At 42.0% G+C, this 18,407-nt stretch overlaps 2 protein-coding genes across 7 annotated transcripts in view; both read left to right on the top strand.

The window, feature by feature from the left end:
* The window catches only part of LOC115108614 (cordon-bleu protein-like 1), a 53,702-nt gene extending 38,678 nt beyond the window's left edge, over nucleotides 1-15,024 (top strand). For all 3 annotated transcript variants that reach the window (XM_029633173.2, XM_029633165.2, XM_029633181.2), the window contains 11 exons: nucleotides 396-603; nucleotides 5,329-5,554; nucleotides 5,787-5,843; nucleotides 5,994-6,088; nucleotides 6,304-6,546; nucleotides 6,697-6,811; nucleotides 10,503-10,776; nucleotides 11,185-11,267; nucleotides 11,898-13,336; nucleotides 14,166-14,350; nucleotides 14,483-15,024. In XM_029633173.2, coding sequence (XP_029489033.2) covers nucleotides 396-603; nucleotides 5,329-5,554; nucleotides 5,787-5,843; nucleotides 5,994-6,088; nucleotides 6,304-6,546; nucleotides 6,697-6,811; nucleotides 10,503-10,776; nucleotides 11,185-11,267; nucleotides 11,898-13,336; nucleotides 14,166-14,321 — 2,896 coding nt within the window. In that variant the 3' untranslated portion in view covers nucleotides 14,322-14,350; nucleotides 14,483-15,024. The remainder of the gene's footprint in view (nucleotides 1-395; nucleotides 604-5,328; nucleotides 5,555-5,786; nucleotides 5,844-5,993; nucleotides 6,089-6,303; nucleotides 6,547-6,696; nucleotides 6,812-10,502; nucleotides 10,777-11,184; nucleotides 11,268-11,897; nucleotides 13,337-14,165; nucleotides 14,351-14,482) is intronic.
* Nucleotides 15,025-15,424: 400 nt separating this feature from the next.
* The window catches only part of LOC115108567 (growth factor receptor-bound protein 14-like), a 46,825-nt gene continuing 43,842 nt past the window's right edge, over nucleotides 15,425-18,407 (top strand). The window contains exons 1-3 of one of the 4 annotated variants that reach the window (XM_029633102.2): nucleotides 15,436-15,518; nucleotides 15,667-15,720; nucleotides 17,652-17,696. Coding sequence is in view for 1 of the 4 variants with exons in the window: in XM_029633118.2 (XP_029488978.1) it covers nucleotides 15,466-15,518 (53 nt within the window). In the remaining 3 variants the exon portion in view is untranslated. Of the gene's footprint in view, nucleotides 15,519-15,666; nucleotides 15,721-17,651; nucleotides 17,697-18,407 lie in introns of all 4 variants that reach the window. The other 3 variants (XM_029633093.2, XM_029633118.2, XM_029633086.2) reach the window with 3 other exon arrangements.

The raw sequence follows: 18,407 nt of genomic DNA, 5'->3' as shown, positions 1-18,407 counted from the left end.
CGAACTAATTATGATAATAATTTAACTTTTGGCATTATATTTGCAGAAACCCTCCCAAGGCCTAGAATTTGGAAACTGCTGGATAGCTTTGCGTAGATATTGTTGCTAAAGAGTTTTCCAGACCACCGACAGTTGTGTATGAAGCAAAAACGGATGGCTCCTTATGCTACATTTTTATCACTGTGAAAAAGTAGTGTGATAATGCATTACTATAATGTAAAGTGTAAAACGTATTCTGTGATGGCGTCTACTTTCGTGATAGTAGTTTCTCCTAGAGCACTTACAATTTCCACACACCAAGAGTTGTGTGTTTTCTCTGTGGATATAAAATACACAACCTTTTATCCTTAGCTAGGTTTTATTTATTACTTCTAACCCGTGTCTCTGTTTTTCAGCAAGCCCATGATGGATTTGTTAGTGATGCTTTGTGCCAAGTACCACCTGAACCCATCAGGCTATGTTATAGAGCTCGTCACCACCAACAGACACCCAATCAAGTTCAAACCCAACACTCTGATCGGGGCCCTGGAGGCAGAGAAGGTTCTGCTCAAGCCCAAAGGAATGGAGGACAAGATTAAGAAGCCAATTCCTCAGATGCCAGAGGTACACTTGAGAAATCTCAGTGGTAGAAATGTACTAGTTATAAAAGTTTTATCTGAGAGTTGTTCCCTCAACTTGGGTATTTACTGTAATTAATAATGGTTGTATCTTGTAATATATATTTTTTCTGTGAGTATAGATCATATACTCAGCAAAAAAAGAAACGTCCTCTCACTGTCAACTGCGTTTACTTTCAGCAAACTTAACATGTGGAAATATTTGTATGAACATAACAAGATTCAATAACAGACATAAACTGAACAAGTTCCACAGACATGTGACTAGCAGAAATTGAATAATGTGTCCCGGGAACAAAAATCAAAAGTAACCGTCAATATCTGGTGTCGCCACCAGTTGCATTAAGTACTGCAGTTCATCTCCACCTCATGGACTGCAGAAGATTAGCCAGTTCTTGCTGTGAGATGTTAATCCACTCTTCCACCAAGGCACCTGCAAGTTCCCAGACATTTTTGGGTGGAATGGTCCTAGCCCTCACCCTCCGATCCATCAGGTCCCAGACATGCTCAATGGGATTGAGATCTGGGCTCTTCACTGGCCATGGCAGAACACTGCCATTCCTGTCTTGCAGGAAATCATGCACAGAACGAACAGTATGGCTGGTGGCATTGTCATGCTGGAGGGTCATGTTAGGATGAGCCTGCAGGAAAGGTAGCACGAGGAAGGAGGATATCTTCCCTGTAACGCACACTGTTGAGATTGCCTGCAATGACAACAAGCTCAGTCCGATGGTGCTGACACACACCGCCCCAGACCATGATGCACCCTCCACCTCCCAATCGATCCCGCTCCAGAGTACAGGCCTCGGTGTAACGCTCATTCATTTGACGATAAACGCAAATCCGACCATCACCCCTGGTGAGACAAAACGGTGACTTGTCAGTGAAGAGCACTTTTTGCCACCCTGTCTGGTCCAGCGACGGTGTGTTTGTGCCCATAGGCGATATTGTTGCCGGTGATGACTGGTGAGGACCTGCCTTAGAACATGCTTACAAGCCCTCAGTCCAGCCTTTCTCAGCCTATTGCGGACAGTCTGAGCACTAATGGAGGGATTGTGCGTTCTTGGTGTAACTCGGGCAGTTGTTGTTGCCATCCTGTACCTGTACCTGTCCCACAGGTGTGATGTTCGGATGTACCGATCCCGATCCACGTGCTGGTGTTACACGTGGTCTGCCACTGTGAGGACGATCAGCTGTCCGTCCTGTCTCCCTGTAGCACTGTCTTAGGGGTCTCACAGTATGGACATTGCCCTGGCCACATCTGCAGTCCTCATGCCTCCTTGCAGCATGCCTAAGGCACGTTCACGCAGATGAGCAGGGACCTTGGGCATCTTTGTTTTGGTGTTTTTCAGTCAGTAGAAAGGCCTCTTTAGTGTCCTAAGCTTTCATAACCTTAATTGCCTACCGTCTCTACGCTGTTCCACAGGTGCATGTTCATTAATTGTTTATGGTTCATTGAACAAGCATGGGAGACTGTGTTTAAACCCTTTACAATGAAGATCTGTGAAAACATTTGGATTTTTACGAATTATCTTTGAAAGGCAGGGTCCTGAAAAAAGGACGTTTCTTTTTTTGTTGAGTTTATACAGTGCCATGCGAAAGTATTCGGCCCCCTTGAACTTTGCGACCTTTTGCCACATTTCAGGCTTCAAACATAAAGATATAAAACTGTATTTTTTTTGTGAAGAATCAACAACAAGTGGGACACAATCATGAAGTGGAACGACATTTATTGGATATTAAATCAAAAACTGAAAAATTGGGCGTGCAAAATTATTCAGCCCCTTTACTTTCAGTGCAGCAAACTCTCTCCAGAAGTTCCGTGAGGATCTCTGAATGATCCAATGTTGACCTAAATGACTAATGATGATAAATACAATCCACCTGTGTCTAATCAAGTCTCCGTATAAATGCACCTGCACTGTGATAGTCTCAGAGGTCCGTTAAAAGCGCAGAGAGCATCATGAAGAACAAGGAACACACCAGGCAGGTCCGAGATACTGTTGTGAAGAGGTTTAAAGCCGGATTTGGATACAAAAAGATTTACCAAGCTTTAAACATCCCAAGGAGCACTGTGCAAGCGATAATATTGAAATGGAAGGAGTATCAGACCACTGCAAATCTACCAAGACCTGGCCGTCCCTCTAAACTTTCAGCTCATACAAGGAGAAGACTGATCAGAGATGCAGCCAAGAGGCCCATGATCACTCTGGATGAACTGCAGAGATCTACAGCTGAGGTGGGACACTCTGTCCATAGGACAACAATCAGTCGTATATTGCACAAATCTGGCCTTTATGGAAGAGTGGCAAGAAAGCCATTTCTTAAAGATATCCATAAAAAGTGTTGTTTAAAGTTTGCCACAAGCCACCTGGGAGACACACCAAACATGTGGAAGAAGGTGCTCTGGTCAGATGAAACCAAAATTGAACTTTTTGGCAACAATGCAAACCGTTATGTTTGGCGTAAAAGCAAAACAGCTCATCACCCTGAACACACCATCCCCACTGTCAAACATGGTGGTGGCAGCATCATGGTTTGGGCCTGATTTTCTTCAGCAGGGACAGGGAAGATGGTTAAAATTGATGGGAAGATGGATGGAGCCAAATACAGGACCATTCTGGAAGAAAACCTGATGGAGTCTGCAAAAGACCTGAGACTGGGATGGAGATTTGTCTTCCAACAAGACAATGATCCAAAACATAAAGCAAAATCTACAATGGAATGGTTCAAAAATAAACATATCCAGGTGTTCGAATGGCCAAGTCAAAGTCCAGACCTGAATCCAATCGAGAATCTGTGGAAAGAACTGAACTGCTATTCACAAATGCTCTCCATCCAACCTCACTGAGCTCGAGCTGTTTTGCAAGAAGGAATGGGAAAAAAATTCAGTCTCTCGATGTGCAAAACTGATAGAGACATACCCCAAGCGACTTACAGCTGTAATCGCAGCAAAAGGTGGCACTACAAAGTATTAACTTAAGGGGGCTGAATAATTTTGCACGCCCAATTTTTCAGTTTTTGATTTGTTAAAGTTTGAAATATCCAATAAATGTCGTTCCACTTCATGATTGTGTCCCACTTGTTGTTGATTCTTCACAAAAAAATACAGTTTTATATCTTTATGTTTGAAGCCTGAAATGTGGCAAAAGGTCGCAAAGTTCAAGGGGGCCGAATACTTTCGCAAGGCACTGTATATACATACACACACACTACCAGTCAAAAGTTTGGACACCTACTCATTCAAGAGTTGATTTATGTATTATTATTTTTACTATTTTCTACATTGTAGAATAATAGTGAAAAAATCTAAACTATGAAATAACACATGGAATCATGTAGTATCCAAAGTGTTAAACAAATCTAAATATATTTAACATTTTAGATTCTTCCAATTAGCCACTCTGCCTTGATGACATCTTTGCACAAGCTTGGTATTCTCTCAACCAGCTTCACCTGGAATGCTTTTCCAACAGTCTGGAAGGAGTTCCCACATATGCTGAGCACTTGTTGGCTGCTTTTCCTTCACTCTGCGGTCCAACTCATCACAAACCGTCTCGGTTGGGTTGAGGTCAGGTGATCTGATGCAGCACTCCATCAGTCTCCTTTTTGGTGAAATAGCCCTTACACAGCCTGGAGTTGTGTTTTGGGTCATTGTCCTGTTGAAAATCAAATCATGGTCCCACTAAGCGCAAACCAGATGGGATGGTGTATTGCTGCAGAATGCTTTGGTAGCCATGCAGGTAAATCACCTCCACACCTTCCCCTCCATTCTTCATGGTGGGAACTACACATGCAGAGATCATCTGTTCACCTACTCTGTGTCTCACAACGACACGGCGGTTGGAACCAAAAATATAAAATCTGGACTCATCAGACCAAAGGAAAGATTTCCACTGGTCTAGTGTCCATTGCTCATGTTTCTTGGCCCAAGCAAGTCTCTTCTTCTTATTGGTGTCCTTTTAGTAGTGGTTTCTTTGCAGCAATTCGACCATGAAGGCCTGATTCACGCAGTCTCCTCTGAACAGTTGATGTTGAGATGTCTGTTACGTGAAATCTGTGAAGCATTTATTTGGGCTGAAATGTCAGAGGTGCTGTTAACTCTAATGAACTTGTCCTCTGCAGCAGAGGTAACTCAGCGTCTTCCTTTCATGTGTTGGGCCTCATGACAGGCAGTTTCATCATAGCGCTTGATGGTTCTTTGCGACTGCACTTGAAGGAACTTTCAAAGTTCATGAAATCTTCCGCATTGACTGACCTTCATGTCTTAAAATAATGATGGACTGTCATATCTCTTATTATTTGAGCTGTTCTTTCCATAATATGAACTTGGTCTTTTACCAAATAGAGCTATCTTCTATATACCCCCCTACCTTGTCACAACACAACTGATTTGGCTCATATGAATTAAGAAGGAAAGAAATTCCACTATTTAATTAACTTTTAACAAGGCACACCTGTTAATTGAAATGCATTCCACGTGACTACCTCCATGAAGATGGTTGAGAGAATGCCAAGAGTGTGCAAAGTTGTCAAGGCAAAGGGTGTCTACTTTGAAGAATCTCAAATATAAAATATATTTGGATTTGTTTAACACTTTTTTGGTTACTACATGATTCCATATGTTATTTCATAGTTTTGATGTCTTCACTATTATTCTACATGTAACTTTTTCAAACAGTCTAATAATCACATTTATTTGATTCTCCAGGCAACCGTCCGTCTGGTAATAAACTATAAAAATACCCAGAAGACTATGCTAAGAGTCAGTCCTCGAGTCCCCCTTGAAGACCTCTTACCATCTATTTGTGACAAATGTGAATTTGACCGACAGAGCACATTTTTATTGAGAGATGCCCAATCTAAGGATCCTTTGGATTTGACCTGTTCTCTCAATGATTTTGCAATAAGGGAGGTTTATGCAACGGACACAAAAGGTAAGGGCTTCTCTGATTTAAAAACAACAGCCTTCAACATTCATTAATCTGAATAATTACCAATCATTCTGAACTAATCTCGGCACCCAGAAGCTAATCTTGTTGTCTGCCAACAAGATGCTTATTCTGTCTGAACGCTTATTCACCATTCATTCATTTTACAACTACGCAGGTGTACTCATGTAAATGCTTCATTTACTACCGCATATCATTTCCATCTTCTCTTTCACAGCTATGTACTCAGAAGATGTACCTGCCTCTCCCACCCCTACTACCACAACTCATCTAGGTAATGTAACTCGATTGTATGAGGTTTTTACACGGTTTTATTACCTTGTTTTAATTTACTACTGACATTGTGCATTTGAAGTCAAGTTCATCAAATCTTGTGTCAGAAATTTCAGAAATGTCTTCAATGAGATCTATACATTCCTAACAGATACCATTCCACCCAGTAAAGATAAAATGCAGAAGGAGAAAGAAAACAAGGGATTGTTCAGTTTATTCAGGAGGAGTAAGAAGAAACCTGAGCAGGTGTGTTCTTTATCTATTCACGTGCAATCACCAACATTTCTCAGCTCAGTCATTTGCAAGTCAATTTTGGCTGATTTAGGAGGATTTGAAAGGGTATCTGTTGGGGAGGCGGGGAATATTGTCACAGTCATGGGATTGGCTAGTTTTCTATTTGTTTACTGCAGAGAACAGGCCCCTGATCAGGATCTGATTGGATGTTTGTTTGCTCTTTAAAGGGAATGACTGCTAGTGCCCCCGCGTCCCCAGTCTTTCCCAGCAAGCCTCGACCTCTTAGCATGAGTTCGCTCAGTGCCCACTCCTCCACATTCAACTGCAACTCCATGGCTTCTGACATGCCAAAGAAGAGACGGGCTCCCCTGCCCCCCATGCTGGTGTCCCAGAGATGCCCCTCTAACCTCAGCCATCGCCAGAGGTCCATCTCCGACTCAAAGCCCGAAGCCCAAAAGGACAGTGACCAGGTGAGTGGGTCTAACCTGACTAGATCTGAGTTCTTTGTCAATGCCAGGTCTGTCTGTAAAATACTGAGTCTGAATATCCTCAAAATTAGGACTTTATGTCCAGAGTTCTTGATGAATTTGAATGATTATTTTGTCCATTCTGTTGTGGAGATGGCTGGTCTGAGTCGCAGCACGGAGTCTTCCCTGAAGAGGACGAAGCGCAAGGCTCCCCTACCCCCTGCATCTCCCAGTGTGGTTGTCCATGATGTAGCTTCACTAGATGGAGGTATGGAAGTTTTTAAATTGATTTAATCCTGCTGTATTGAATTGGCTTGTGCTCAACCTCCTGTATATATAGGTTTCCACGTTTTCAGATACAATTTTTTACATGAGGGGGTTACTTGAGTCTATAGCAGGGATCATCAATTAGATTCATCCTCTCAAGAAAAAATCTTGAGTGGATGGTCAGGGGCCCGGGAACATAATTACAAATAATTTGTGGACTGCAAGAAGCCCAAACAGATATAATATCTGACTAAAACGTAGTCATTTGTATACAATCACATACATCTATCTATTATGCATGGGAATACTTTGGAAATTAAAATCACTTGGAACTAATTTGCTGGTGTTCTTACAGTCTTTTATATCCAACAATTCATCCATTTTTATTGGCTCAGATAACATGGGGGGCTAGTTGGGGAACCCTGGTCTATAGGCTCTTTCAACTGTAATTTAGTACACAGTTTTCTCCTGGTTTGTGAGACATTGCTATTATTGCATTTCTGGACAATTTGGCAGAGATTTGGACAATTGTACTTTGGTCTCTAAGGTCAACCATTGATAATGGTAAATAAGACCAATGATTGGTCAGTGGGAGTTGCACTCATTTTATTTGGCTCTGATGCCTCCTAGTGGTCGAGACACACTGAGTTAGTTACTGCTCCTGTTCTCGTGATTGAATTTCATTCCCAATGAACACCTAGCTACAGTTGTGACTACAGTACTTCTTTACAATTTTATTAGATCTTAATAATAAATATGATGCTAAACATAGTTGTGTTTTTAGTGCCGTATCTCTGTTGCTTTATTCTGAAGCTTAATTTTATGCTTTGTAGCTACAAGACTGAGGGATAAGGTCAACACTGTTGTGATCCAAATGGTCTGTGATATAGTCATCGCATCCTTATGTTTCCTCATATTAAGAGTAAAGGCCATGTTCTATAAGTACTTCCTCTCTCTGAACTTGCAGCCTGCAGGTCACCAGAGGAGGGTGTCTGACAGTCTGTGCTGCTGCCTCTTCCTCCTGCCTCCGCCCCCTGCTGCCCCTTTCAGCTCCTCCTCAAGCATGTCCACTTCTTTCTGCACTGACCTGCTGCTTTTCCTCATCTTTTCTGTCTGTTAGATTAACATGTTCTATTCTGTTTTTCCTGCTGCATGTTTGCACCTTTCTGCATGAGTTTTCGTAGGCTTGTCTTTCGGTGTACTTCAATATAATCAAATTTATCAAATAAAGACAATCTGCTATTGATTGAATACCGGCCTTTGGTTATATCTGTTATTTGTTACGGACTAGCTTAGATTGGATTGTATGTTTTTCTGTGAGAGAGGAGTGATCTTTAATGAGCTATCATGACAGTAAGTACATTATAATCTAACCTGATTAATTCAATCTATAGACATACACTCCCAGTCGTTCACCTACAGTGCCTTGCAAAAGTATTTACCCCCCTTGGCATTTTTCCTATTTTGTTGCATTACAACCGGTAATTTAAATGTATTTTTATTTGGATTTCATTTAATGGACATACACAAAATAGTCCACATTTGTGAAGTGTATTTTTCTAATTTTTATACTAAATAAAAAGTGTTGTATGCATATGTATTCACTCCCTTTGCTATGAAGTCCACGAATAAGATCTGGTGTAACCAATTACCTTCAGAAGTCACATAATTAGTTAGATTGCACACAGGTGGACTTTATTTAAGTGTCAGATGATCTGGCACATGATCTCAGTGTATATATACACACACCTGTTCTGTAAGGTCCCAGAGTCTGCAACACCACAAAGAAAGGTGCACCACCAAGCAAGCGGCACTATGAAGACTAAGAAGCTCTCCAAACAGGTCAGGGACAAAGTTGTGGAGAAGTACAGATCAGGGTTGGGTAATAAAAAATATCTGAAACTTTGAACATCCAGGGAGCACCATTAAATCCATAATAAAAATAAAAAAGAGTTCCTCTGTCCAGTGACTGTTCTTTTTCCCATCTTAATCTTTTATTTTTATTTGCCAGTCTGAGATATGGCTTTTTCTTTACAACTCTGCCTTGAAGTCCAGCGTCCCGGAGTCGCCTCCTCACTTTTGACATTGAGACTGGTGTTTTGCGGGTACTATTTAATGAAGCTGCCAGTTGAGGACTTGTGAGGCGTCTGTTTCTCAAACTAGACACTAATGTACTTGTCCTCTTGCTCAGTTGTGCACCGGGGCCTCGCACTCCTCTTTCTATTCTGGTTAGAGACAGTTTGCTCTGTTCTGTGAAGGGAGTAGTACACAGCGTTGTATGAGCTCTTCAGTTTCTTAGCGATAGCGTTCATTTCTCAGAACAAGAATAGACTGACGATTTTAAGAAAAAAGTGCTTTGTTTCTGGCCATTTTGAGCCTGTAATCGAACCCACAAATGCTGATGCTCCAGATACTCAACTAGTCTAAAGAACGCCAGTTTCATTGCTTCTTTAATCAGGACAACAGTTTTCAGCTGTGCTAACATAATTGCAAAAGGTTTTTCCAATGATAAACTTGGATTAGCTAACACAATGTGCCATTGGAACACAGGAGTGATGGTTGCTGATAATGGGCCTCTGTATGCCTATGTAGATATTCCATAAAACATCAGCTGTTTCCAGCTACAATAGTCATTTACAACATTAACTATGTCTACACTGTACTTGATGTTATTTTAATGGACAAAAAATTGCTTTTCTAAGTGACCACAAACTTTTGAATGGTAGTGTAGGTTCTATACTCACAGCCCAGTGAGACTTAGTGTAGGATCTATCCATCTAGGCATCTTTTTTTCTGCCTCTTTGCTACTTGTTTGTGTTCTTTTCCTGTCTTTAGTAATATCTTTCATTTTGTGAAACATTTTATTTAACTTGGCAAGTCAGCTAAGAACAAATGTTGTATGTACAATGACGGCCTAAGTGAGTGTATTTCATAGAAACGTCATTGTAAGTTCAGTCTTTGAATACCACACTAGCCATTTATCCCAGATTGTATGAATAAAAGTGTCCTCATAAAGATTTGACTTTTCTATGCTTGTATTGCTCCATTTTCTATCTGCCTGCCCTCCCTCCCTCCCTCCCTCCCTCGCTGGCTTCACATAATCAACTCCACAGAGAAAGATCAGACCTGGATGTCTCTCTGTGTCCCTCCCTGACGTCCCACGGCTGTTCACTTCAGTTAGACATCACAGACTGCACAGTGAGGTGTCCCAGTTGTGTATAACCAGCCTGCTGAATATTCCTTCTGCTCTCTATTCCTCTGTGGCGGCCTTGAAATGCAGAGTGAAGAACTAGAGGGGAATATAAGATGCTACATGGCTTCATTAAGCCCAGTTAACTTGTCTGAAATGTCCCTAAGAGACACATGTTATGTCTGCAGTTGTGTGACTGTGAAAGTGATGTTAGTAATACTAAATCATCTTACTATTAGTTTTTATAATATGCTGCTTCATTCTGAAGTAAAGGAGTACTTACCTTCCTCATTAGCCAAATTAACTTATTCTCTAAATGAGTCTCGTTTAAATTGAATGTCTGACATTCTCATCCCCATCACAACACCATTGTCAAGCGTCATCACACTGCAGTTCTTCATCCCAACTTAGATGAGACATTGCAGATTTTGTTATCTCAATTTTACGATTCTTGATCATTGAAAATGTCCTCTGCAATCTTCTCCATCCTGTTGTGCTGCAGGTGGCCAACTTCCTAATACACTGGAAGAGATCGTGGAGCAGGAGGAGACAACTGCCTCCGTGGTCTTAGACTCTATGAGTGATGTCCAGGAGGACGACAGCAGCCTCAACCTGTCAACAGCAGACATCTCCGTGGACGCTGAGAGAACAGAGGCCCTCTCTCCACCACTGGAGGCCCCAGACACACCGTATGCTGAGATGGAGACCTCTTCACCACCCGAGAGCGAGGGCCCAGCAGGGGAAGATCAGGCTTGTGATCTGTCCTCAGATGGCAAGTACGAACTCTAGCAGAGAGTCCTACACTTTCCAAAAGGGCTCTTCTGCTGTCCTCATAGGAGAACCCTTTTTGGTTCCAGGTAGAACCCTTTTTGGGTTACAGGTAGAACCCTTTTTGGGTTACAGGTAGAACCCTTTTTGGGTTACAGGTACTGTAGAACCCTTTTTGGGTTACAGGTAGAAACCTTTTTTGGGTTCCAGGTACTGTAGAACCCTTTTTGGGTTCCAGGTAGAATTCTACCTGGAACCAAAAGGGGTTCTTCAAAGGGTTATCCTATGGGGACAGCCAAAGAACCCTTTTAGGTTCTAGATAGCACCTTTTTTTCTAAAAGTGTGCAGTATGAATTAAGTAGTTTCTCCTTGACTTGGGTTTTTGCATTGCTTTTCATAACTTCTGTTTTTGACAGACTAGTGCACAGCATGGTGAACAACACTGAGCGCACGGATCCCATGCTGATTGCCGAGATGGACACATCTGAAGCTGCAGATGGTATGTTTGCAAGTAGCGATTAATTCAAATATACTGAACAAAAATATAAAGAGGTCCTTGGCTGGCGTGGTTACACGTGGTCTGCGGTTGTGAGGCCGGTTGGATGTACTGCCAAATTCTCTAAAACCATATTGGAGGCAGCTTATGGTGTAGAAATTAACTTTCAATTCTCTGGCAAAAGCTCTGGTGGACATTCCTGCAGTCAGCATGCAAATTGCATGCTACCTCAAAACCTGAAGCATCTGTGGCATTGTGTTGTGTGACAAACTTCACATTTTTAGAGTGGCCTTTTGTTGTCCCCAGCATAAGGTGCACTTGTGTAACGATCATGCTGTTTAATCAGCTTCTTGATATGCCACACCTGTCAGGTGGATGGATTATCTTGGCAAAGGAGCAATGCTCGCCAATAGGGATGTATAGAAACATTTGAGAGAAATCAGCTTTTGTTCATTATGGAACATGTCTGGGGTTTTTTCATTTCTGCTCATGAAACATGGGACCAACACTTTACATGTTACGTTTATATTTTTGTTCAATGCACATTAATGTGTTAACTATGGATGAAATGCTATAGCTTTAGTAGCAATGTTGGCAAGATCATTGTCTACTGTTTTTTAAAATCTTTTCCAGAAAGCCCTCTTTGCCAAGCTGAGGAAATAGGTGGTCAGACAGACTTGCCATGTGAAGATTACACAACACAAGATGGGGTCAAAGGTGAATGTAGTACTGAGAGCTCTCATACTATCAGCCCACCAGCAGCCCAGCCTATGACACAGAGTACAGGAACACAGGCCTCAGATCAGCTGGACACTGACCCCTACTATCGTGAACGGCCAGTGGCCACAAGCACCCCCTGTCCCCCTGCTGAGGATGCCCAGGTCCAGACCGATCTCACACCACCATGTCCTGTGTCAACACCCCGACAACAGGAAGTGCCTCCCCCTTCTAAAGCCTCTACCTCTGGAACGGTGGGGCTGAAAAAGGACATGGCCACCTCTACAGAGGAGCTGCTGATACCTGCTGACCCCATCACACCTGCCTCAGCAGCCCCTCAGTACCAAACGTCCACTCAAAGTGGCCCGGCCCCTCCGAAGCCATCCAATGAGCTGACCAGGGACTACATCCCCAAGGTGGGGATGACTACGTACACTATCGTGCCTCACAAGACTTTGGAGAAACTGAGAAACTTTGAGCTGGAGCTGATGTTGGAATCCCCCAACGTGGCTCTCGAGAAGGAAGTAGGTTCACTTGAACTCAAAGACCGCACTACACAGGCTGAGCAGTTACAGGTCACAGCAGAACAGACCGAGCTGCAGTCTATTGTACCTTTGGAGTCTTCCCTATCTCAGCAAGTCCCCACCACCACCACTACTACTACTACTACTAGTAATAGTAGTAAGAGCACTGTAAATATCAATGTGGTTGAGCCTATTCACTCCCCCTCAACACCAACAAGAATACTTCCTGCAGGAGATGACAAGATTCCATCCCCCTCTAGTGGGGGAGACCAAGCAGGCTTAATAGCAGAGGTCACGGAGATGAAAATTCCACCCGCAACTAAACCCAAGCCTGGCTCTTTCCGCTTGCCACAGCACAAAAGAACACCTGGGTATTATGTAACCTCGGCGCCAGTGAAAAGTTTGAATGCCAGTCCTGGCGCTGGCCAGAGGGAGGCTCCAGGCAGTCTAGTGGCAGCAGCAGCAGCAGCGCAGGCACTGCAGCTAGTGGAGGAGGACAGCTTCCCTCCTCCGGTGCAGTGGGAGGAGGAGACATCAGAGGGCGCTGATGTAGTTGACACGGAGCCAAGTGTGCCATCTCCACTGCCCAGTCCTGCCAGGGCGCCCCCATCCCCAGGGTTGAGCCTGGAGAAGCTGAGGAGTTTCGCTGCTCCCAAACCCTACTCTCCTACGACCCCATCCCGTTTTGCCCAGGCTGTCTCCTCGGCGGTCAAAAGGTCCCGGTCCTTATCCACAGACTCCACCTCACCCTCTCCTCGCTTGCCACCATTCTACCCAATCACAAGCCGCTTTTTAGTCAATGATCCTAAAGGACCATGTGGTGTGGCTATGGTGAGTTGTTGCAGATGTTTTGTGTTATGTGCTTCCTCTATATGAGACTCTGTATTTTCAATATTAGAACATACAGTAGGAATCTGGATATCCATATTCACAGTTCTCTGAAATGACATAAAACCCAAAGAGTTGCTTTTCCCATAAAATGTTAGGCTTAAATGTTAATTTCTTAGATACTTGTTTTAAAGTTCAAAGCATATGCCTACTTTAAAAAATCATTTGCAGTAGAATCTCACTTTCTAGCCGATTTTAAAAGTGATCGATGTTTCATTGTCAGTGCTATCTCTTTAACCATTAGACTACCCTCACATGAAGTCTCCAGTCTGCTGTTTTCCCATGTCCTTTAGGGTCAGCTTTGAGACTGTTGAATAACACAGGAAATGGGAGATGTACTCCTCTCTGAGAATGTATATACAATTTTCTCACAATGAAATTGGAACAGTCTACAATAAGCGTTTGTTCCGAGTTTGTGGCCTGGTAAACAATCCTAGCTGCGTATCCTACCTCTTAGTATTGTACATTGACCTGTGACACGGTCCCCTCCCTAAGAGACTGGGCCATTGTGCCTGTGTGTCATTGATGTGCTGGTCCCTGTGATCCAGTGGGGAACACTTTTTATATCCTTGTTAATAGCCTGAGCACATGTCTTTTTCCATATTTATTCCTGAAGGACTCTCTGTGCTAGGCCTATACTCGTGTTGTACAGATACTTGGCGTATATACAGCAGGTACAGCAGTGCCTTTCCAGTTTACTCAGTGTTGACTGGCACACTCAGTCCTGAGTTTTGAATGATGGCGTGCATTGTGTCTTCCCTGATGAGCACAGGGAAGTGACAATGGAGAGGGGGAGGAGAACAAAGGCTTGGAGCTCCAGGGAAGGGGGGACCTGAGCGGTGGCCCAGCCAGTGACAACATGACTGTTCAGATGGCAGGCCAGAGTGACCCTGAGCAGTGGCTCAGTGTGTGTGGAGAGAGGAGCTGAGAAGTAATGGATCAACGGAGACATCTACAGTAAGCACTAGACTGTACAATAACATGGTGGTACAGCTGCGACAGTGTTACATTCATGTAGTCTGAGTGCCTATATAATGTATGTATCATTGCGTTGAGTTAGGTTTCAAGTTCCCTCTTTTGTCTTTTTAGGAGCCTGATGTCCTGCCCTGGAGTCTGTTCGAGCATGAGCCGAGGAAAGAGGAATAGAAACTTTGTTTGAGTTTATTACGACCTCTGTTGCTAGTCTTAACAACCTACAAACTGTAGAAAAGACTACTTTTCTGTTTTATGACAAAAAATAACTAAGTAGATTATTATTATTGTTATTATGAAATAATTGTTTGTATTATTATTCACGATTTCTATTTCAAATTTGATGCATATTCTACTTTTCACGTGTGTTATTTTGTCCAAAGACAGTATATTATTAGTTTCCATATTCAGTTGTAATTGTCATCGAGAAAATACAGTAGCCTATTTTAATACTGTCTTTCATTTTGAAGAGGTTCAATTTGATGGTCCTGAAAGTGATACTTATAAATCCCTCAGTCCATTTTGTATTTTGTGTTACTCATTTGATTTTGATAAAGCTGTGCCCAGACACACTGGTATGTAGAGTATTTCTCTGAACATATGATGCTGTTATGAATAAAGGTTACTGTCGCGTATATTAAAGTATTCTATTGACAATCCATGAGTGTTTCCCACTGAACATTTTGTTAATGTAAGTTGAACACTGAATTGCAAAGAAATCCGACACAGAAGACAATGTTATTAGCAGTAAAAATGTCCAGTAAGTGAAGTGCAGTACATAGCATACAACTCACAATCCCATCACAATTAAACATGACAAAACAACATAATTTAACATATATTAAATAGTGATATTTTTTTTAAAACGTCCCGGATTATACGAATTGCCTTGCAGGCCAGGTTGCACCAAAAAATAAAATAAAGTCTAACTTGATACTTCTCTGCAAACTTGAAACTTTTTCAGGCAGGATCTCAGTGAGTCCTCTTTCAGGTAAAAACGTGAGGGTTGTGCATGACGTAACGCGGGAGTAAATATAAACACCTGTCTAGGGAGATCGCGTGGACGAGATGATCACGCCACGCAGACCTCCAGGACAGCGATGAAGACGAGCGAGGAATCCATCTGCAGTAACGTTATTTCGGCGAGTAGCAGGTAGGATATGTTACAATGAACCCTTTTTAGGGAACACTTATGTAGGCTAATTGTAGCCTACTGTCTAGATGATTACTTTTTGTCCTCGACAGACATTTGCGTTTTTAGTCCTTGTGAGATTCTTATGTTGACTGGATCTTATTTTCAGACGGTTAATATCTGTGGTCAGTGAAGCATGTTCCTGTGCAATATGCCAGCAAAGGTTAGACATGAGCAGCCTACCTGTCTTGTCATTGAATTGATGTAGCCTACCCTGTTGCATCTTCAAATGTGAATTTGAAAGTCATGCAAAATGAGAACTAAAGCCTGTAGGGCTGTAACCCCCCCCCCCCCCCCCCATTATACATTCATAATTCAAACTATTTCCCTTTTGTAATCCTTTTCATTACATTTTGTTTTGTTTACTTTGTGGCATTATGGACATTACACATAGGCTACCATGGCGCTTTATTTCACACCTCTGTAAGGTGTCAGTAGGTCTACTGTTCCGTGAAATGCATAGAAAAAAACGTCACTTCAACACTTATGCTACTGCCATCTGGCGTCAGTCAAAGGAAGTGACTGAGTCGTGGCTTGACATTGAAATCCATATTGGCTACAGGCAGGTCAGCGTTTTTCGGCATGAATCTTGTTCTGGAGGCAGCTATGCAATGTCTAGCTGGCAAAGACACAAAGTCATAAAAAATGTTTTTTAAACCATAACCACGTTGCTAACCCTAATGCCTAAACCCAAACTCTACCATTTGTTTTCATACATTTTTACAATATAGACAATTTTAAATGTTTGGAAGAAGCATGATACACTTGGTGCATAGCCAGTAGGAATGAAAAACAAAACACTTCTCCTTCCAAACCCAGGATAGGTTAAAAACTCATTGCTGGTTATTGCCTCATGTAATATTCAGCAAGAAAGGGTGTGTATTTTTAGTAGTTGATAAGGAGACCTCTAAAATATCCACTTATCTCCTCCTGCACTACACTCAGAGGCTAAAACCTCTTCATTCCTAGAGCTTTTAGTACACACTCTGGGAGCAGGCTATGTTGTACAGATATAGCTCCTTTTGTCTACACGTTTCAAGTCTTTTTCTCCTAGAGTTTGCTCCAACCGGGTGCCTGTTAATGTTACATTATGGGATATCTCGATCTTTTGTACGCCCGAGTTCATGCGGTTTAATACAAGGGCATGTGAACCTGGTATTAACTGAGAACTTTACAGATGCTAGTTTGCCCAACTGATGGATTTTGTCAAATAAAATAATGCTAATTTAACAGCGACTGTATCACTAAATATACTGTTTAGGTATTATTCCTTTTAAAGCACAGTGTTTGTACTTTTTTGTCGTTGCTATTCAAGTAAATTCTACATGGATTAGAAAAGTGAGATTACTGTATTTAAAGAAAGAATAGTCTACATTGGTTAGATTATTATTTTTTTTGCCTCATTTGGCAAATCTGTTATCCATTGCAGGTCAGTAAATCTGGGCTCACTGAAGCTAGCAGCCTTTTCCCTGCTTTTAGAAGTGATTTGTAAAGCAATTAAGTTGCTTATTCACATTAGGCCTATTCGCTGATAGACTTAAGAATTCATCATTATCAGTTATTATTGTGTATTCTTCACTTTTTAAGTTTCACTTTTCAAGGTAATAATAATCATATACTAAGAAAATACTTTCAGGCCTTTCATCTACTAGTTGGGATGTATTTCGGAACCTACTGCGAAACTGTAATATATAACTGACTTGTTCAGTCGTAATGGTCGACTTGCCAAATCATTAGTGAGATCTAGCAGATCACAGATTATACCCAGGAGGAATGAAAATACTCATGACACCATTGGTACTGAATGTCTGGTGCCAGATGTATTTTTTTTCATTCTTCATAGGTAGACGCAAGCGGTGGAAAATCCATCAGTCTTGGTAATGAATAATAATAATACATTTGGATTTGTGACGCGCGTTTGGTTTAAAAACAAGTCTCAAAGTGCTACAGTGAGTGGTGGAACGTGATATGTAAATTGCAGACAATGTGTAGAGATTCTAATGGTCTCTCTGCCCCTTCTCACTCTCTCTCGCTACCCCCCCCTCTCTCTCTCTCTCTCTTTGTGTCCCCCATCCTACCCATCCACCCCCGTAGTTACTTTACTTTAATGCAGCCTACCTACACATGACTGATTTGGAGGTAGGTAACATTATATCACATAATATTATATTTCACATTAAATTAGATCTAACTGTAATCTGCCTGTTGCACCTAGCATTGGATTCTTTTGCTTTTAGCTTCGGCACTTCTTGAGTTGGGGCAAACAACCAAGTTACATAAAACTGTTTTGTCACAGGGTTTTGTCTATTGTTAATCCAGCAGCATGAGGTGTTTTGGCTGCTCAGTCATGCACATAATGGCTCATACAACATTTCTCTCCAATCAACTAAATTGTCTTGGTTTTTGTGACTCAGAGCATTTTGTTCAAACTGGGACTCCAAGGGGTGATAGATTGCGGTATTATAGCTGTCCTCTTTTCTGCGTCAACAGAGGATGAAGGATTAGAAAAGAAAGCCAGTTTGCTATTTCCATTCTGTGATGTCCCCCATTAGAGCAGCTGATGTTGTAAGTTGTGCTGTAAAGGTCAAATGAGTGAGTTGGTGTGTGATGTGTGCTGTGTTTTGTAATGCGCAATTATGTTTCTACGTGACCATCTAAGAATAACTGTTTCTGCACTTTCCATAAGTGCAAGTGCCCCTTGCATGTGTGGCTGGAAATAGATGTGGGGCAGTATGCTGCTCCGAAGACAAAAAATAATTGATGATGATGAGGATAGTGTTTGCTCAATTACTTCCTATTCTAGCTAGAACATAGGCTAGGGGGCTAGATCATATATTAATGTCAGTCACA

The sequence above is a fragment of the Oncorhynchus nerka genome, linkage group LG3, assembly GCF_034236695.1.
Source record: "Oncorhynchus nerka isolate Pitt River linkage group LG3, Oner_Uvic_2.0, whole genome shotgun sequence".
NCBI lineage: Eukaryota > Metazoa > Chordata > Actinopteri > Salmoniformes > Salmonidae > Oncorhynchus > Oncorhynchus nerka.
The sequence above is the reverse complement of the archived record's forward strand: the minus strand, read 5'-3'. Positions and strand labels throughout refer to the sequence as shown.